Genomic DNA, 22,458 nt, shown 5'->3' with positions numbered 1-22,458 from the left:
AATAGTTATTCTTTGTACCCACTGCAGAGATAATTAATTCCGCTGTAGTAGAATTTGTCTTAGTTATTCTCCTCATTTCTGTGTTCACTATCTGGTGTAATGCATGTTCCTTTCAAGTTGATTATTTTTGGCCTCTGGCTTATTACATATGTATTTTGTTTGGGAACTCTCTTCTAATTTTTTTACAACAAATGTGAGTCTACAGACCACAGATGCAAAAATATTTTAAATAAAACTATCTTATAAACATTCAGATAAAAAATAGACTGACCACCTCTATGCCTTGCTGCTTGGTCATGAACTTCAGATGCAAATTACAGTTCACTGCAAAGTTCATATCCCTGTTGTGGGTCCCTGTTGACTAGCTACTATATGTTATCCTGGCACAGAACTTGCAATCCCAGAGGACATAGTGTGCCTCCCTGCCCAATCAACCTCCATGCGAGGGATGGAAGCGGGATTATCATGCCTATCACAACACCCATGGTTGTACATCTCTTCTTGCCAGCCTATTGTGAGATTCGATGATCTGCATCAGATCTACCTGCTACAGCAGACTTTGTCGACCCCCTGTGGGGTCAGACAACAGGTTCCTGGACCCACCACTTCTGATCTGGAAAGTTGAAAGCACTCAGTATCCCACATACCCACCCCATGAAATTTTTTATTGTCCCTTGAACCAAAAGAAACATGAGAAAAGTGAAGGTAGACAAGGAAGGGCAGAAGCAACCATATGCACTCTACGATAGATATATGCAAACTGAAATATTTTTTAGTCAACCTCCAAATATTCCTCTGATGTTACAGCAGTCATAGTCCCTTTCTGGAAGATATGTCAATCTAGTGAATACAAGGAATATAACAAATGATGCTAAATCAGTAGTATTCATATAAGCATAACATTGCAGTAATAGTGATTTCCCTTCAACATATAGTGCACTTGCAAGTATTGTGATTGATCTGATTATTATCAGTTATAAGCTGCAAGTGGTCCCTTTGAGGTCAAGTTAAGAAATTTGGACTAGTGCAGACATAAAGCAAGGTTCAAAACAAGGAATGGCAAATCCAAACATGTTTAAGTTAAACATTGTGCATTCATATTCTTAGCACTTTTAGGGTTCCAAAATTAAGACGCTATGTGAAAAGAAGTGAAAAACGATGTTTCCTGACCATTTTGGTATCCAATGTCTCATAAACATTTTTTAGCAAGGACAAAAAGCATTAGGAAAGCTCAGTTAAGAAATATTCTAGTTTGAAAATTTTCTATAGTAATAAACATTACCGCATCCATCGTGAACTGAAGTCCCATCCACTTTCAGCAGCAGTAGCAATCTCACGATAGAGAAGCTTTTTTTCGCTTTCTGTCAACCCTGCTGCTGTTTCCATGTCCTGTATATAAGAGTAAGTTGGCATACTTTAATTTTGAAAGCCTTAAAATTTTATTGAAAATAGATAAAGAATTTATTGTTAAATCATCGTGGAAAATTAATAAATTCTACACAACATGAGGCAACTCATCATATGTTGTCCCTTTTTAGAGATTGACTAGCCTGACAAATGATGGGAAATATACTGGGATGTATGTCTTACCGTCGTTGCAGATTCTGGTCTGGGAGCATCCCATCTTGCATAGTATCTGCTTAAAGAGTGTTCAGCACCATGCGCATCCCGTACTATAACTTTATGGATTCCTGTTTCAAACCAAATCCATTCATACCCTCAGAAACCACCAATAACTTCCAAAAGATACTGCAATGAACTTCGGAAAATGATAGAAAACCAGAATCCATTTTCAAGAGTCTTCATTTGAGCTCATGATTGGCATAGATTGTATAATTTCTATCATACTTGATCATGATGTCAAGTGTGAAAATTTAATCAGTTGTTCGGAAAGAAATATTAAATGAATAAAACTTTCTGGTGCTCATATAATATTTCCAGCATGCTAATACAAACCCATCAGATTATATCTAGATTACCTGAGTTCCAAAATCTGTGTTCCTGTAACAAAGTTGGGAATGCCATTTTTAATAGATCAATATCCCCTGTTTTCATGTAAATGGCCCGTACCATGGCACTTAGGAGAGGAGGTTGACTACAACATAAATATCAACATACAGGAGGTTAGTGAGAATGTAAACTGCATTGCATACAAATTGTACGAGTTAAATACTATATACTAATTTATCAAAACTGGACTGGTTCCGGCAAAACTGGCCAGTCCGAATGGTTCCAGCCTCCAGATCAGTACCAGTCCACTGAATGTTTCAAACTAGAAAAGGCTAGTTTTGTACTGAACCAGCCCATTCCGTACCGGAAACAGTCACAAATATCAACATCAGCCAGTTCCATACAAAAGCATACAGCGGGAGATTGGGATCACTTGAACTTAAATTTACAAAAAAATTATAGTAAGGTTTTCAACGAACAAAAAAAACAGTTAAACACTAAACCTGACCCGAGCCCCCCTAATGCTATTTAAAGAGGTCCCCACCCACCATTTAACTCACAATTCATTTGAGCAAATTTTGAATTTTTTTAGCTGAGTTTTTTGGCCCATTTAGAGCCTCTTTGTTCATGTATTTTTATTCAGATATAGATTTCACTCAATATGATTTGGGTTATATGCATAATGCATCCCTGCTATATACATGAGAAACTTCACATAGTGGTGTATAACAGTTTGGATTCACATGGATGTACATTAATATATTTATTTTTTCAAAATTTATATATTTTATATATTTTCTGGTTAACCAGTTTTGTGGTCCTATTTTGTTTCCAATTTTTGTCTGGTTCCAGTTTCTCAGATAAACCAATTCAATGACCAGTCCAGTTCTGATAACACTACTTTATACATGGCATAGACAATAAGGATAATACTATGTATTAAAGAGGTTGATGGAAATGTTATTTAGAATAAAATACAATTCTTAATGAGTATGAAAGAGAATACAAATATAAAACGGAAAATATCTGACAAAATAAAGTGGACCGGTTACAAAACCTCCACTGACACAAACACACAATCTTTTGCGAAGACAAATATAATCAGCAGGTGCTCTCTAAAGTTTTAACAAGTAGCTTGTGACACAAGCAAATTGTCTTCTTCAATTTAATGAGTTATAAACCTCTTTCCCAGTGGCAAATACTTGAACAAAATTAAGCACACGTGAGCTTTTACAATTATAAGACATCAATAAAAAAATTATATTTTTCATAAATCGTAATATTGGCAAGGTTACGTCTGACTAAGGAAAAGCTAGAAAAGCTAATATAATGGGATAATCACGGTTTTTTATTACTAACTAGATTACATGAGCTTGTGAATCTATAGGATTTTCTACGTACGTCAAGTACAAAAAAATAAAATATAATAATATTTTTTTAATTTAAAAAAACACTTTAGAGTTCAAAAATCAAATACTCCCTGAAACCATCAAACACTTTTAGAACTAAAACCATTAGATATATTATAGATATGAACACTGAAACACTGAAATGATGCATCCTCCCTCATACAAAGTAACAAAAAAGATTATAATATCATAAATGATAATAGTAAATACATGTACATATCCTCAAATGGATCTACATTATCTTCTGCATATTGCAATTCTACATCATGAATAGATGATGGGGGTCCTGGAATGTAGGAAGTTGTATCAATAGGCTAGACTGGTGGTGGAACAATATCCTCAAGTAGGTTGAGGTGAGTCATTTCATTCAGTGTTACGTTCAAGTCAAAGATCTCAAGCTCCACATACCACATCCTGCTCGAACCTTTTTTATACTCTGGTTCAACATGTGATACCCTACGTAGGATTTTACTCCTCTTGGCCAACACTTAGCCAATTCTCCTGCTCTCCAAGTCCCTATTTCCTTGCGCCCTTGGTCAAAGAATTTGGATAAATACAATATGCTCTGCTCAACCTTGAGCTTAACCTGCACAAGTATTTTCTATCCTCCGCCTGAGACTTCCTTTGGCCAATACTTAGCCAAATTTCCAAGCCTCTAAGCTTCTAATTCTTTGCACAATTCCTGAGAGAATTAGCCTGTATTTAAACGGAAATTCCTCAGTTTCTGAATGCATGCACTATCAATGTAACTCAGAAAAATCTAAAACAAATAGTACATTGTCCCTGCACTCTAATCTCAACTGGGCCTTTCTCAAAATCGACATGCATGAGTTTCTGATGAGGGAATATTCAGTTAACTGAAGTAGCACTAGTTGAGTGCACTAATGCATCAACTGACTGTTAACTCACTATTAGTTCCTCAAACAGTTTGGAACTAGTTTAACTGGACCTAACTCAATAAACTGAGTTAACTAATTACCACTCATACTTAACTCATCATGGACCCCTATAACATAGGGAGAACATATACATGACTTCAAAAAGATTTCCAATTAGAAGAAATTCCTAAGTTAATTAAGTTAATTAAATTTAATTAACTATTTACAAGTTTCTATGAGAAAAGAATTACAATTTAATTCAAGGACAAATTAAATTGGAATTTCTGGATTCTATTTTTAACATTTCTTGGTGCTATTTTCATCAATGTATCCTTGCTGTATTCGGATCCTGGATTTTCAAAAAGCTAGCGGATCCTGGATTTTCAAAAAACTAGCAGATCAAGGATTTTCAAAAAACTAGTGGATCCGGATCCGGATCCGTATTCGTATCTGAATCCTGGTAACTTAGGAAATAACTTCACTCCACAATTTTGAAGTAACTTCACTCCACAATTTTGAAGTAACTTCATTCCATAGTTTCAAAGTAACTTTAACCCTCCACGGTTTTGAAATCACTTCACTTTACCACACTTTTGAAATCACGCGGGTACTCCATCAAGCTAGCTCATCACACCCTTGTAAGGGTAGAATACCCGTATTCCCATATTCTTTGAATTCTCGAGTTGCCAACATTCTTGAATTCTTAAACTTCCAAATCAATAAAATTACAAATTCTAAAATTTCCTAGACAACAATCCATGCTACATTAAACCCTTTTTGATTTTGTTTTGTTTTCAACTACTCAAAGAAAAATATTCACAATCAACTTTTGTTACCATCATCTAAAATAGTAATGAGCTTTGGCATCAAAGGGATGGGCATTTGAATTTGAGATCTCCTTCTCATTTGGTTAAAGAAAGTTTGGTTGATGGCCTTTTAGAGATACAGAATCAATAAAGAACTTTTCCAGCATGTCAAGTTGATAAGCAGCACAAGAATCAATTTGAAGAAGGGCAATCTTCGAGAGATGAGGAAGTTCTTCACTTGATCCATGCTAACATTTGTGGACCTATGAAGACAACTTCATTTGCTGGTGCCAAGTATTTTTGTTCTGTAGATGATTTTTCCAAGAAAATGTAAGTGGATTTCTGAAATTGAAATTAGATGTGTTTAATGAGTTCATGATATTTAGGGCTTTGTTGAAAAACCAATCCAAGAAGAGCATTAATGTCCTCCAGTCCAAGAATGGTTGAGAATTTTTATCTAAGGACTTTCTATATTTTTGTTCTCAAGCAAGCATAAAAGGAGAATACACCACACCTTACTCTTCACAACAAAATGGAGTGGTGGAAAGGCACAATCACACTGTGATGGAGATGGCTAGGTGAATGTCAAAGAACAATTATGTTCCTTACAAGTATCGATCATGAGCAATACACACATTAGTGTATCTTCTTAATCAACCCCCATTAAAAGTAATACACAAAAAGACTAGAAGATGCAAGATCTGCACAAAAACCCCAAATAAATTATCTCAAAATTGTTAGTTCAGCTATATATGCATTGTTTCCTAGAGAAAAATGGACCAAACTTGATGCAAAAGGACAAAAAATGACGTCATATGGAATCATAACCATGCTCCATGCTACAAGTAACCTCTCGACAAGTGAATATCATTCATAAGAGCTAGGGCATTGGAGAAAAGGAGCCCCAACCATTCCCATATCCATCCATCCAAGTAACAAAGCATGCGGAAGAAAGTGAATGTATGCCAAAGCACTTTATGCCATGATGAAGCCAACCAAATGGAGAAGCCAATATCATGTTTACTTAGCTCAAAGTTCTAAGGCATTCCACCAACATATTCATGTACCATCATACCCAATCACTTAGCAAAGATTTGTGACTAGAACATCAAATGATCAGGTGTGTTGTTATCTCTCCATGATAAGCAAGTATACCAAGCAAAATACCATCAAAATCTCTACCACATCATCATTCATGTCAATGATAATCCAAGGAACCAAGACAAAACCCTAGCCATCCAAAGCTCTTTGTGACGAAAATCACAAGGGTAGTGAAAAAATTCACTACTATAGGCATCATGCAAACTAAGGTGTAAGACACACTATTACCAAGTTTGAAAAACAAGTAAACAAGGTTGAACACTTTGAAGACATTCAATCTCACACAAATCAAACATAGTGACACCAATATGTACATGGTTAAAAACTCTCAAAGAGGGAAAACATTGTACGACACTAAAGGCAATCTATTAATGCGCAAGTAATTTCGATAAAATCTCTCACATCGACCATTAGAAAGTGATCCTCTACGCTCTTCAAATAGAGATCATGGACCAATCAAGTGACAAACCATGGATCAAGTGTTATAATCGAGGAGATGTTGAACCCTTGGATCTCTCATGTGTAGGACAAGATTGTGACCATCAAATTTATAATGTACAAAAGCATAACAAAGAAATACACTAAACATAAAAGCACACTAGCCCAAGTTGTCCTTAAACTAACTCCCAGTGTCTAGATGTCCTAACACCTCCAAGACAAAAGAACAATTGGGACATATGCAAACAGTGAGAAGGGTTTGGAGAGCAAAGGAGGAGAAGATCGATTTTGCCTAAGCCAAGAAGGAGGGTACCATTTCCCTTTGTCATCATCATGTTCATTTAGAGGATGTCAAAGTCTACCTCCTACTTCTTCTAGAGGACGTTAGAGTCCAACGCTAACCCCAGGGTCTTCTTCTCTCAGGTGCACATATTGGTATGATCTACTCTTTTCAAGTGCTTTGGTAAATCCAAAATATTTTACTTGGATGTATTATGCTTTGTTGAAGTGCTCACCACATATGTATGATCTCCTTTTGATTTCAACATTTCAAGTTGTAAAAATTATTGATCACAAACCAAATTGTTGGCCATTTGGTTTTGGAATTGTCCCTAAATGGTCAGCTTGCTTCTAGAAAAGAGTACCAAAAGAGGTCATTTTAGATGACATAGTTACGAAATATATTCTTAAAGAATATATGGTCAATGCATCGTTGACCATATATCCATATTCATGTTTGTCTATAAGATAGGCCAAAAAGTATTTGTGGATAACACTTAGATACCATTGTAGAAGAGGAGTGTTGGACGACCAGCTTGATAAAGAACACACCATTCTGGAGGAGGGGCATTGGGCACAAGGAGATTCATGCTTGGGAGGCACTTCATCTTAAGGGAAACCTTAGTATGACACTTGGAAGAGATAACTTAACCTTTAGAGCTTGGACACTTGACTTGAGGATGCTTGGGTTGAGGAGCATACTTCATGGAGTTTGGTTGTTGACCCAAACACATGTTAAGGAGCTCCGTTTGAGCTTAGTGGCCATATTGGCACACATAAGAGGAGGATTGGTCACATGAGTGGACATGTAGTGCACACTTAGAGGATGAATGCCTTGCATGAGGGCACTTGGATACCACTATAGAGGAGGACTCGCTAAGTTACCAAGATTCAGATATGGATATGGATCCGGATCCGCTAGTTTTTTGAAAATCCAGGATCCAGATATGACAAGGATATGTCAAGTACAAAAAAATAAAATACAATAATATTTTTTTAATTTTAAAAAACACTTTAAAGTTCAAAAATCAAATACTCCCTGAAACCATCAAACACTTTTAGAACTGAAACCATTAGATATATTATAAATATGAAGACTGAAACACTGAAATGATGCATCCTCCCTCATACAAAGTAACAAAAAGGATCATAATATCATAAATGATAATAGTAAATACATTTACATATCCTCAAATGGATCTACATTGTTCACACCTAATCTTCAACGGTTGGGTAAACTGGAACGTGAACAGTCATCAAGAAGATGAACTGATCCGTCCCATTTTATGTATATAAACAATAGTTATCTAATGAAATAATCAGTCAGTTTTCTGCTGCCCATTTTGGAGTTACCCTGGCCTGACATGGTATCAGAGCGCAGGTCCAAGATTCCTTGTAACTCCCTTATCTCTGTCCTGAGCGCTCCTCTGTCCTGAGCGCTGCTCTGTCATGAGCGCTGCATCTGTCCATAACGCCTCTGCCTGAAACGTTTGCCTGGCCATAACGCCTCTGCCTGAACGTTTGTCTGGCCATGCCTGAACGTTTGACTCTATGCGCATCCGTTAAAAGTCATTGATTCTCTGCGCATTGATTGCCTCTGTCCACACCTGATGCACCGGCTCTGAAATCCTTCCGTTGAGGAGATTTCAAAGGAAACGGCGTATCAGATTCAAATCTTTTCGCAAGACACCTTCTACCAATCCGCTCTGCGCCTCGGCTCTGGTCTTCACACTCGTAGGTTTTGAATAGCACAGAGTCCAATCAAGGGTGACTGTGTATGATTTGCCTTCGCATTTATGGTCATAGTCTCCGCGTCCATGAAGCATTCAAGAACCAGTTTCGATAAACTGTAACCCTGAGCTTGTGATCGACTGTATCCATGTCCGAACCACCCAAGAGCATGTTGAAATTCGTATTGGAAAGCAGAGAGTTGGAGATGGTCACATCGGTGGAGCCCTGAATTACTGTGACGAGGCCCAGTTTCCCATTGAAGGAGGTCAAGTGATCGATCCACACCTTGGTCACCCCCTTGTATATATGAACTGTATCGCTTTCTGCAACGTCGCCTACCTGGAAGTTGTGGAGAATTACGCTGTGGACCGAGCTTATCACAATGCCCCTTCATTTATGGTCATAGATCTCGCGGCGTCCGTGGAAGGTTAGGATCGAGCTAGGAGCGACCGACTGCTGGAGGGTAACATTGGTAACAATCCCGCTCCCACTGAGAATGAGAATCCCTCGTTGTGACCTGCATGCGAATGTTGCCAACCTCACCTCTATGTTATATCCATTGGTAACCTTCAGTAAGTTCTGAGGGTGTTTGCGCTTTCTGCTGTAAAAATAGTGGGGTTTAGGCTTGTTTTTGGAGCCAACGACCTGTGCTCAATGCCAAACTCTTGGAAGGCACATAGCGATTCAATCCATCGAAGGTTACAACTATTCGAAGGCCTGAAAGCTCCTGTCAGAGAACTATTGGCACCGTCCGAGTGGTATATGTTTCCATAAAGTTTGGTATTAAACCGCATGTATATGCCTTGTTGATGATTAACCAGCATATATATATTGACCAGCTGTTTGAATAAGTTTTTGAATGCGCTGTAAGCTGTTTGAATAAGTTTTTGAATGCGTTTTGGACGCTGTTTCAATAAGTTTTGGAAGCTGTTTGAATATTTTGTGGAGGATATTTTATAAAATTTTGGAGACATTTGAAGAAAACTTAGTGCATAAAGATTTTGAAATCTGTTACCCTTTTGAGTACAATTTCACTGTATATCAGCAGAAAGTTTTTTATCAGCAGAAGTTCTTTCTATCAGCAAAAGTTTTTTTTAGCAGAAGTATTTTTTACAGAATGCATTCAATCATCTCTATGGTAGGAATAGTTCTCACTGGCAAGGAGAACTATCCTGAATGGTCCCGGATGGTAAAACACACCCTCATCTACAATGAGTTGTGGAAAGGAGTGTGTGTTGGAGAAGAAGACAAAGACCCTGTGCAGCCTACATCAGATAAAGAACTTGTCATTTGGGAAAACAAGAACAGCAAAGCCTATGCATTGATCGCAGCATCTGTAAATGAAGAAGTAAGTCGTCATATTTCATCCTATTCCACTGCCTTTGAAGCTTTACAAAAGCTGAAAGAACTCTATGATTCACATTCTGCACTTGAAGTTGTTCAGCTCATGATTAAACTCTTCACTCTTGAACTGAAAAATAATGATCCTCTTGCTCTTGCATCTGAAATAAAGTCTATAATGCATGATATTAAATCCACTAAGGTTGAGCTGGATATCTCTCTTATTGCCTTTCTCAAAGCACTCTATCCTACCTACTCCAATTATCTTGAGTCATTACAAGCAAATGGAAATCTTAAAGATATAACCTTTGACTCTCTTGTGAAAAAGTTTGCTGAAAGAGAGAAAGCCTTTGGAAAGAAGACAGTCCCTGAATCTTCTGAAGAGACTGTTTGCCTTGCTCATAAAGAAAAGCATCCTGCTCAAGATTCTACAAGAGGAAGAGGTGGACGAAGAGGAAGAGGAAGATACTTCAGAGGCAGGGGGGGCAGACATTCTCAAGCAGAAAAAGCAGATCTGCATTACATTCGCTGCAAACGAAATGGATCACATGATGCTTCGACATGCAAGCTACCATGGGACAAAATTGAGCAGAGAAGAAATCAGCAGAAAGGTAAAACTGATGATACAGACAAAGGTAAAGCACCTGAATCCGCTCACTATATTGAGGCACAATGTAACATTGGAGTAAATGAAGATTTGTTTAATGCTTCACTTGCTTCTTCGAAAAATGATTGGTTGCTTGATTCAGGAGCAACCTGTCATATGACTCATAGGAAAGATTTTTTTGAAGATTACACTGACAATGTTGATGGAGCAATATAATTTGCAGATCAGTCAAAAATCAAGCCATCAGGGCTTGGCATAATCAAGCTTAAACTGCCTGGTCTTCCAGACTTTCTTCTGGATCATGTTCTATATCTCCCACAGCTCAAGAGAAACTTGCTGTCCTTGGTCCACATCCGCCAGCAAGGTCACTCCATTCATATGTTTGATGGAAAGCTTGAGGTAAGAAAGGCATCTGATCACTCACTTGTCATGAGGGGAATAGAAGAAGAAAGAATTCTTAAACTGCAAGGAACCTCTGCTCATGCACAACATTTCTCATATATTTCTCATCATGAAGAAGGTACACTTCCATAAAGTTTATTATGGCATGCTATATTTGGACATTTAAACTATGAGTCTTCGCTTATTGAAGAAAAATGGTGTTGCTGGTTTGCCTACAATTACTAGAAAACATAAGCAATGTGATGCTTGCATTCTAGGAAAGCATAGCAAACAGTCTTTTCATGATTCACATTCAAGAGCACATAGGAAGCTTGAACTCATTCATTCAGATTTATGTGGTCCAATGCCTGTTCCTTCTGCAAATGGAAATAAATATATCATGACATTTATTGATGATTACACCAGAATGTGTTGGGTTTATTTATTGAAGAACAAATCTGATGCTTTTCAAACATTCAAGAATTTTCATAAGTGGATTGAAAATGATGCACAATCTCATATTGGGTCTATTCGCACTGATAATGGAAAAGAATATACATCAAATGAATTTGAAAACTATCTTCGCCAACATGGGATCAAACATCAAACAACTGTACCTTATAATCCCCAACAGAATGGTGTAGCAGAAAGAATGAATAGAACAATCTTGAATATGGTACGATCCATGCTTTTCTTCAAAAATGTAAAGATAATGTTTTGGGCTGATGTTGTTCTATGTGCTGCATATATAAAGAATAGATGTCCATCTAGTGCTATAAGAAACAAGACTCCTTATGAATTGTGGTATGAACATGTTCCTTCGGTAAAACATCTCAGGATTTTTGGTTCCACCTATTATGCTTTAATACCAAAGGTACATAGAAACAAACTTGGTGCTAGAAGTCGTAAGTGTATCTTCCTGGGGTATTCAAACACCTCTAAAGCATACCGTCTCTATGATGAAGTAAATAAAAAGTTTGTTGTATCTAGAGATGTCATTTTTCTTGAATCATCCAAATCTGACAATGTTGTTGAGCGGCAACTTGATCGCTTGGATAGATTCACAAAAACGAAATCATTTCAAGAGTTTGATAATCAGATTCCACATCTTGAAGGGGGGATTCCTATACTAGATCAACATGTGGAATCTTCTTCTGATGAACAATCTCCCTTGCATGAAACTCCAACACCGGATGATCCTTTAAGTGATGTAATTGATAGAATTGGGAGACTCAATCTTGATTCAGTCCCAACTCAATCAACAGAGCAGCCTGGACCATCTCAGAAAGGTCCCCCAAAGTGGCTGACAAAGACACTTGAAAGTGTTCATCCTGGTGAAATCGGAAAAACAGGAACCAGAAATACAAACCGACAAGATGGAGGTGATGTAGATAACTCTAATTCACCTGTTGATATGGATGTTACTTATGATTGTGAATTGAACTTGTCTACAGATTTTGAACCAACTTCCTTCAAAGAAGCTGCTTCTCATGATGAATGGAAAGAAGCAATGCAGAAGGAGTATGATGCCCTCATAAAGAATGGCACTTGGAAATTGGTTGATCCTCCATTTGGAACCAAACCAATTGGCTGCAAGTGGGTCTACAAGAACAAGTACAAAGTTGATGGCTCACTTGACAAGCACAAAGCTAGGCTTGTGGCAAAAGGTTTTGCACAGAAGGAAGGGGTCGATTATGAGGAAACTTTTACCCCCACAGCAAAATGGGCCACCATCCGGACACTCTTTGCACTAGCTGCTCAGAACGGTTGGAAAGTCCATCAAATGGATGTAAAAACTGCATTCTTAAATAGAGATCTAAAAGAGAATGTTTTTATGTCCCAGCCTGAAGGATTTGCTGTGAAAGGACATGAACACAAAGTATGCAAACTTGTGAAGTCCTTGTATGGCCTCAAACAAGCACCACGAGCCTGGTATGAAAAACTAACTGAGCATCTTCTGAAACTCAACTTCAAACATTTTGATCTTGATGATGCAACTTTATTTGTCAAGAAAGTTGGCAAAACAGTTGTATATCTTGTGGTATATGTAGATGATCTTTTAATGACAGGGAACAATGAAAGCTATATTGCATCCATAAAGAAAGAATTAGGAAAAAGTTTTGAAATGACTGATTTGGGCTATGTTCATTACTATCTTGGCATTGAAGTAACCCAACATCCAAAATCCATATTTCTTTCTCAAAAGAAATACATTGGAGATTTGTTAAACAGATTTGGCATGACAGAGTGCAATCCTCTTTCTACTCCAATGGAACAAAACTTGAAGCTCACATCTATTGAAGGAAAGGAATTTGAGAATGCAACAAAGTATAGACAGCTTGTAGGAAGTCTCATCTACCTCACTACTACCAGACCAGACATTTCATTTGTTGTTGGAATCCTCTCCAGGTTTATGCAAAAGCCTTGTGAGGGACATTGGTCTGCTGCAAAAAGAGTTCTAAGGTACTTGAAGGGAACTCAAGACCTTGGAATCAAGTATACACAGGTGGACGACTTCAGCTTGATTGGATACTCTGATTCAGACTTCGATGGAGACAAAGAAACTGGGGTATCTACTTCAGGATATGCTATGAGTCTTGGATCAGGAGCTATCTCCTGGAGATCACGCAAACAATCAGTTCCAACAGATTCCACAACAGAAGCAGAATACGTGGCAGCAGCTGAAGCAATGAAAGAAATTGTGTGGCTCAGGAAAATTCTTGAAGATTTGCAGGTAAAACAAGTACAATCAACTCCACTCATGATTGATAACACCTCTGCAATAAAGTTGGCCAAGAACCCAAAGTTCCATGATCGTACTAAGCACATCAATACTAAATATCATCTGATCCGACATCATGTTGAGGCCAAAACAATCCATCTCCATCATTGTTCCACAAATGAGCAAATTGCAAACATCTTCACCAAAGCACTTGGAAGAGAAAAGCTTGAAAGATTCAGAACGATGCTTGGACTCACCAACATCCCTTCAGATTAAGGGGGGGAATGTTCACACCTAATCTTCAACGGTTGGGTAAACTAAAACGTGAACAGTCATCAAGAAGATGAACTGATCCGTCCCATTTTATGTATATAAACAATAGTTATCTAATGAAATAATCAGTCAGTTTTCTTCTGCCCATTTTGGAGTTACCCTGGCCTGACATACATTATCTTCTGCATATTGCAACTCTACATCATGAATAGATCGTGGGGGTCCTGGAATGTAAGAAGTTGCATCAGTAGGTTGGACTGGTGGTGGAACAATATCCTCAAGTAGGTTGAGGGGAGTCATGGCATTCAGTGTCAACATCAAGTCAGAGATCTTCGGCTCTGTTGACCACTCCATGTCAACTACCCCATAACTATACATGTTTTCGTGCATGGATTTCCATCATGTCCGAGCACTCAGATGATCCACAGATTCATCATTATCAGCTATATGTACACTGGAGTTTTGTAAACTCATTCTGCATTTTATAATGTAAATGATCCTAGTAAGACAAATGTATGTAACAACCTAGGTAAATTTATATTTCTGATAATGATTTTTATCCTAGGAGGGTTTTAGTCTCACCGATTCATGTGTCTTTCTAAACACAGATGATCAGTAGAGTTTTTACCTCCAGCCTCACTCCAAAGCTAAGGTGGATTTTGTCATCAGGATTTTAAATTAGTCCTATTGTTATTTATCGAGTCTCTGTAAAAGTGATTTGGGAATAATTTTAACTATTTTGTTAGATTATTTTATTACAAGTCACTTAGTCTACTAGATCATATTGTGTCGAAGAAATGGGTAATTATTGAGGGTCTATAACGAACTGGTGTTACCCCTTCATGGATTAGAAATGTAATATTTCATGTAAAGAAATATTTAGTGCATGATCCCTCATAGTTAGACACCATGGCTAAATATTAGAGGGTTGGAAAAATTAATAATCCCCTCATGAGTCAATTTATTAAAATTTCAGGCTAAAATAAATTAAAATGTTAAAGTTAGAAATTTAATTAATTTAGGTCCTAGGAAAAATTAAATTCTCCAACATTTTAAATTCGTGGGTTTTAAAGTTTTTAATTTTTAGAGGTCCCCAGCCAAGGGAATATTGAAAATTTCAAAATATTTTGAACCCTTGAGCCATAGTAGTTAAGTCAAAGTCACATTTTTGTGGCAGTTAACTCAAAATAAAATTATCATTTTTTAGTTAATTAAAAGTGAAATTCGAATTTCCTCAAAAAGTAACTTTATTTCAACGGTGATGATTAAAAGATCATTTGATATTCATCAACAATTGAGATTGCTTTGACGGGGATCAAGCCAACTAGCCGTTGGAGAATTTTTCTATAAATGAGAAGCCTCTCTCCATTATTTGGATCCGATTTTTGAATCGTGTACTTGCTCTAAGAAAGCTCTTGTAACTTTTTCTGGTTAATAAAATGCAAAGACTTTGGGGTTTCAGATCGTGGTGTTCCTCTTTCAGATTTATGTGCTAATATTGTTCTTAATACTTTGTTGCTTTTATTTGCATTTGTTAATTTGTAGCCTTTGAAGATTGATCTGTGTACAGGTATCTTGCATAGATTTCTGGGTTTTTAGAATATCATTTTGATTTAATAGAAGTAGCAAGTATCTCTATTTCTTGATGATTTTATGATCATTTTTAAATCTCTATTAATCTAACAATCAGATCTAAGTGTGCAGAAGTTATCATTCAAGATTTGGGCATTTGGGGAAGTCCTCAGCTGGACCGACTCTCAGTTTGTAGAATCTAAAAGAGTCCACTGTCGTTTTAATTTTTGAAGTCATTTTATAGAATATCTTACTTACAGATTTTTTTTGGGCTTGCGCCTCTTTAAAATTTCAAATTTATTTCTAAATATTGTGCAAAATCATGTTTAAATCTGGCTAATAGAGGGATTTGATCTACAGATCGGTTAGATCTGTAGAATATTATTGTACATTTCTAAATATCAATTTTTTTAATTCATTGGGGTTTTGGGTATTTCATATTTTTGTATATACTTGCTTTGGGGTTTTTTTCCTATATTTTGTTTGTGCAGGAATAGATCTAAAAATTGCAGGTGATTTTTGTGGATTCCGGAGAGAGATATAAGCCCCGGAGGGTGTTGAAATTTCTAAGTCTAACCCGTTAGAAATTTTCCTGCACTATCTGGTTTATTTCGCCTACTTGTTTAATTACTGAACAAGTTATTTGACCATATAAATATTGAAATAAACACAATGCAGTCTCAACCATCTATAGATCAACAGCTGAAAGAAATAGACAAACACACAAGGGACACCGTTATTTTTGGACAATCGTCCCTGGAAAAACCCAACTTGGGAAAACTGGTGCAGCAGCTCTGAGGGTTTTATTATTAAATAGATTTTCTTTAGTACCACTGGGTGCCAAACTGGCTCACCCGACAGAGAAATCTATCTGGCAGTAATACCTCTCTTCGGAAGCAGATATTCTGAAAGTCTGTTCCACAAAACTCTCTCCAGCACCTCCCTGAGACTCGGCGTCAACCCTCTAGGCCTGTGTGTCAGCCTGAAACCCTGTGCGTCAGCCTGAAACCCTCTGCATCAGCCCTCTGAGGCTCTACACAGCCTCTCTGGCCCTCTGCATCACCTTTGCAGCCTCTCTGTCACTCACGCAGACCCTCTAGCCCTCTGCACAATCATTGTTGGTCTCTGCATGGCTTCCTCTGGCTCTGTGTCTGCCTCTCTGCCTCTGTGCTGGTCTTCCGGCACTATCTTTGCCTCTCTACTATGCACTCACTGCCCCTTGCTGCAACTCTGATCACTAGTTTGATTTCTCTTAGCAAACTCCGCTCTAGAAAATCGAACTGACTGATCACTCTGGTGTATCTGCAACTGACCATCAAGCCTCCTCTTATACTTTTTCTGTTGAGTCTTCAACGGCCGAGATTACATCTCTAATCAACGACTAAGATTAAATTTGGCTTGATCCATGTCAATTAGAACCTTCTAACCTGGTTTTATATTAATACCCATTAATATTTTTATTTTCCTAAGTTTAGACTTAGGAACCCATTAAAAATATTAATTATTTTAATATCTCTTTCACCGGCCAGAATTTCCCCAAACCATTTCTGGGTCTTGGAGATATCATGTGCTTTAGCCTTTCCACCAATTTTCATGGCTAGAGCACATCTGATGCTACCCCAAATCAACACTCCCTCTTAGTGAAGAATGTGCTCTAGTAATACTCCACCACTGAGCATCGCCCTGATCATCCAACACCGGTACCTATGTTGATGCTTGGCCTCCCTGCCCAATATCCTCTGCACTATTGCGTCTTGTACTGCTATCCATGGCTCTACCACTGCCACTTCTACATCTGTACGGCAGCTCCCTCTGCATCCGTGTTGTTACTGGTCCTTTCTCCCAACACTGCATCTGCACTGCAACCCTCTCTCCTCATGTTGCATCGTGTTGCCCATAGCACTACCACTGCTACTGCTACACTGCAACTCAGTTACTGAGACGATGGTAACTGATCTACCCAACTACTAACATCCTTGTCAGGCTAGAAACCCTCCTGATGCTGAAGCTCTCTCTGTCGCTATCTTGTGCTCCCTCTGCTGCCTCTATGCTGCTGCAACACCTCTATGCCTCTCGCACTGCTGCAAACACCTTTGTGCCTTCCTGCACTATTGCAATCTCCTTTGTGCCTCTCCCACTACTGTAGCCCTCTCTACGCTGCCAGGGACTACTACACTCTAGCATTCTCTGTCACTCCATCTGCATCCACTTCTACCGACATCCGCCATCCTGCTACTGTCACTTCGGGGCTCCTATAGCCGGATATGATCCAAGAGTTTGGGTACCTCAAGGATCCTGCCCCTCATCTCCTGTAGTCCTCCTTACTTCAGCTCGATGTCTCCCCACCTCTTCTCTAGAGATACATAACCACTCATGGCACAATCATCATCATCCTCTACCTCCTTTTCCGCCTTCACTGGCGTTGCCTTGGAGTCAGACGCCTCTCCCTTATTCTTCTTCCTAGGACACTGGGTTGCATAATGGCCCAGCTCCCCACAGTTGAAGCACTTAATCTTGGAGAGGTCATTTTTCTTCCTCTTCCCTTATTGCCCCGCAAATGCCAGAGCCGCATCCTCTTCCTCCTCTTTCTTGACCTAGGCTCCTTTACCACTACTTCCCGCCTTGGTCAGTCGTCTGATCTCTTCTTGGTGAAGAGCTGCCCACAGTTCTTAACAATTTGGAATATTCTCTCTGCCCAAAATGCTTTGGACGAATGTCTCCCACTCCTCCGAGACTGCGTTCAGGGCGGTCCTCACCATTAACTCTTGATCTGGCATAGCCCCTATGGAAGTCAGTTGGTCCCGGATCTCCTACAACCTGTTGAGGAAGTGATCTATTTGCTCCCCCTTCTGCATCTGATAAAACCACAGTTGATTCTCTAGTAGCATCTTCCTCTGCGCAGAAGTGCCCTGATACGATGTCGTCAAGGTGTCCCACATTTTCTTTGTCGTATTCTTCTCGACAATATGTTGAACTACATGATCCTTGACTCCATCAAGGATTATGCATTTTTCTTTAGCCATCACATCTGTTATAGCTCTGATACCACTTGTTATAGATCTGATCCAAAAATATATGATAACACAAATATACCTAAGAAATAACAAAATAGAAATAGATAGAAATGCTTCTTTATTCATCAAACCTTTAAGGTAGGGAAACACCATACATTCACTCCTTAAGGAAGGAGAACACTCCACAAGCCATATGCTTGTTCATACAATATTCCTTGACATCTCTCAATGGGGAGTCTCTAGCCTCTATATAGGCCTCATACATACAACACCATGGGTCATTACCATGGTTCCTTCAATACCATCTATCTAATACATGGGATTATTACATTATTGCTAACTACTTGTAGTCTGTTACATGATATGGGTTAACCACCTTATTTATTACTATGGCCCATCCTATTATTACATTATTCCCTTGGGTTTAATGTAGTATACCTAGGGGGGATAATATGGGGTACAAAGGGAGGTATCCAAGGGAATAATGTAATAATGGGATGGGCCATAGTAATAAATAAGGTAGTTAAACCGTATGTAGTATACCTAGGGGGATAATATGGGATACAGAGGGAAGTGCCCAAGGGAATAATGTAATAATGGGATGGGCCATAGAAATAAATAAGGTGGTTAACCCGTATCATGTAAGGAACCACAAATAGTTAGCAATAATGTAATAAGCCCATGGTATTAGATAGATGATATTAAGGGAACCATGGTAATGACCCATGGTATTGTATGTATGAGGCCTATATAGAGGCTAAAGACTCCCCATTGAGAGATGTCAAGGAATATTGTATGAACAGGCATATGGCTTTTGGAGTGTTCTCCTTCCTTAAAGAGTGAATGTATGGTGTTGCCCTACCTTAAGAGTTTGATCAATAAAGAAGCATTTCTATCTATTTCTATCTTGTTATTTCTTGGGTATATTTGTATTATCATATATCTTTGGATCAGATCTATAACAAGCGGTATCAGAGCACTTTCTTGGGCAAAGTGGAGAATTTTTTCTTTTTCAGGAAGTTTTTGGGGCGGCAAGTTTGCAGATCAGATCTGTACATTCTGGTACAAAATCTGCAGAATCTAATTGCAGATCTGAATTCTTTGTAAAAAAATATCCAATTTTCAAAAAAAAAATGGCCGAATCGGAGTCTGGATGAGAGAGATATCGCTAATTTAAAAATCAGCTTTGTTGCAGAAATTTTTCCGGCCGACGAGTTTTCAGATCAAATATGTACGTTCTAGTGCAAAATTTTAAGAATCTAATTACAAATCTGGGTTCTTTGCAAAAAAATACCCAATTTCAAAAAAAAATCAGTTGAATCAGAGTCCGGATGAGGGAGATATCGCTGATTTAAAATCAACGCTTTTTTCAGAAATTTTTGTGATGGCAGAAAAATTGCAACGCGAATCTGAAATTCCAGTGCCTAGATCAGGATTTCTATCACATAGGAAGATGCAGAATGGTCATGCCATTTCCAAAAACAGGTCATAATAAAGATTCTGAGCAATATTGACTAAACTGTGGCCATTTTAAATTTTCGCCAAGTAAGTGATTTTTTTCGTGTCGTCTAGCAAGATTTTTTTTACAGGAAAAGATGATAGCCCTACTATTGAAAAATTCATACAGAGTCAAAAGTTCACATATGGGAAACAATGAAAACTTTTATTATCGCTTGGTTTCCAAGGTGAGGCTTACAAATGGTAGAACTCAATTCACAACAAGCAGTTGTCCGAACTTTCAAATAAAGAATTTGAAAAACTCCTCTTGGACAAATGGTCTCATGCTATAAAACAAGGGAATGAGACATGTAAGGGGTTATTTTCTACTGGTATCTCCTTATTGCAGGTTCATGGATGTATTCAGAAGGAGAAAATCATTGTGTCTACAAATCCTAGTTGCAAGCGAAATCTTATAAATGTCAATTTGGCAAAAAAATGTAAATTCCAGCAAAACAAATGGAGCACATACAAGTTAATAATGAGCAGGTGCAAGTTTATAAAGATTTTAAGATTTCTATGGATAAGTATGTATTGCATTCCAATTTTTATACTTCAGATATGGGTAACATGGATGTTGTTTTGGGATACCCTTGGATGGAATCTGTGGGTATTATCAATATTAATGTGCAGAAGAAATTCCTGAAGCTCTGGTATAAAAAAAAGAAAATAACATTGCAGGATATTTCTAATAAGACCCAAGCAGAAATTATGGAGGCAGATGCACAAAGCTCTAATGACACTGACACATCAGATGATGAGTCCTTGATAGCCGACAACCAAACACAAACATCAAAACAGGTACCAGAAAAACAGGGAGAATCCAAGGAGGCTAAAGCAAAAAATATTACAGATTCTGATACATTAGATGAGGACTCAGTGGTTGAAGTAATATTGGAAGATAAGAAACAATAGCAAGCACCACAACATGTACCAGCTATCAATCAGGCTCCATTAGGTGGTGAATTAAAGAAAAAGACACCGTTGGTTAAAACTTCAGCATATCACCACCCACATCACCCCGCAAGAAAACAACCAACAAGATGGCAATGAATTAACCACAAGGACAACAACCCCTGCATGACAGATAGAGAGGGGCAACAATCCACTTACTACACATCAACACAGAAGAGCCGCCAGGGTCAACTTCCATCTCAAGCGAGCGAGGCACCAACTAGATCGAGGGTTCACTTTTCTCTTGGATGGCTAGATGCGCGTGCATGGTACCAGTGGACTACTCTTTTGAGTAGATCTTATTATTTGTGTTCTTCGTATGTTTTGAGGACGAAACATGTTAAGGGGGTGAAATGTAGTATACCTAGGAGGGATAATATGGGGTACAGAGGGAGGTACCCAAGAGAATAATGTAATAATGGGATGGGCCATAGTAATAAATAAGGTGGTTAACCCATATCATGTAAGGGACCACAAATAGTTAGCAATAATATAATAAGCCCATGGTATTAGATAAATAGTATTGAGGGAACCATGGTAATGACCCATGGTATTATATGTATGAGGCCTATATAGAGGTTAGAAACTCCCCATTGAAAGATGTCAAGTAATATTGTATGAACAGGCATATGGCTTGCAAAGTGTTCTCCTTCCTTAAGGAGTGAATGTATGGTGTTGCCCTACCTTAAGGGTTTGATCAATAAAGAAGCATTTCTATCTATTTCTATCTTATTATTTCTTGGGTATATTTGTATTATCATATATTTTTTAAAATATATGAAATGATACCAATATACCCAATAACTGTAAATAATCACTAGAAATTACAAGATCTAAATACAGAAATGCTTTATTTTATTGATCAAAACCCTTAAGGTAGGGCAACACAATACATTCACTCCTTAAGGAAAGAGAACACTCCACAAGCCATATGTCTGTTCATACAATAATCCTTGACATCTCTCAATGGGGAGTCTCTAGCCTCTATATAGGCCTCATACACACAATACCATGGGTCATTACCATGATTCCCTCAATACATCTTCTAATACCATGGGCTTATTACATTATTGCTAACTACTTGTGGTCCCTTACATGATACGGGTTAACTACCTTATTTATTACTATGGCCCATCTCATTATTACATTATTCCCTTGGGCACCTCCCTCTGTACCCCATATTATCCCCCCTAGGTATACTACATTTCACCCCCTTTAACATGTTTCATCCCCGAAACATACGAAGAACACAAATAATAAGATCTACTCAAAAAAGTAGTCCACTGGTACCACGCACGTGCATCTAGCCATCCAAGAAAAAGGTGAACCCTCGATCTAGCTGGTGCCTCGTGCGCTTGAGATGGAAGTTGACCCTGGCAGCTCTTCCGTGTTGATGTGTAGTAGGTGGATCATCGCCCCTCTCTATCTGTCATGCAGGGGTTGTTGTCCTTGTGGCTAATTCGTTGCCATCTTGTTGGTTGTTTTCTTGTGAGGTGATGTGGTGG

The 22,458-nt window shown here is 38.2% G+C and overlaps 1 protein-coding gene across 2 annotated transcripts in view; it reads right to left on the bottom strand.

The window, feature by feature from the left end:
* TRE1 (trehalase 1) overlaps positions 1 to 22,458 on the bottom strand; it is a 218,148-nt gene that overhangs the window by 67,921 nt on the left and 127,769 nt on the right. For both annotated transcript variants that reach the window (XM_089384393.1, XM_089384392.1), the window contains exons 3-5: positions 1,980 to 2,095; positions 1,591 to 1,691; positions 1,283 to 1,389 (exon numbers count right to left, since the gene is read on the bottom strand). In XM_089384393.1, the coding sequence (XP_089240519.1) occupies positions 1,283 to 1,389; positions 1,591 to 1,691; positions 1,980 to 2,095 (324 nt within the window). The remainder of the gene's footprint in view (positions 1 to 1,282; positions 1,390 to 1,590; positions 1,692 to 1,979; positions 2,096 to 22,458) is intronic.

Source organism: Pinus tabuliformis, chromosome Q, assembly GCF_031772625.1.
Source record: "Pinus tabuliformis cultivar Carrire ecotype Pingquan chromosome Q, CPIR1, whole genome shotgun sequence".
In the NCBI taxonomy this organism is placed as follows: Eukaryota; Viridiplantae; Streptophyta; class Pinopsida; order Pinales; family Pinaceae; genus Pinus; species Pinus tabuliformis.
The sequence above is the reverse complement of the archived record's forward strand: the minus strand, read 5'-3'. Positions and strand labels throughout refer to the sequence as shown.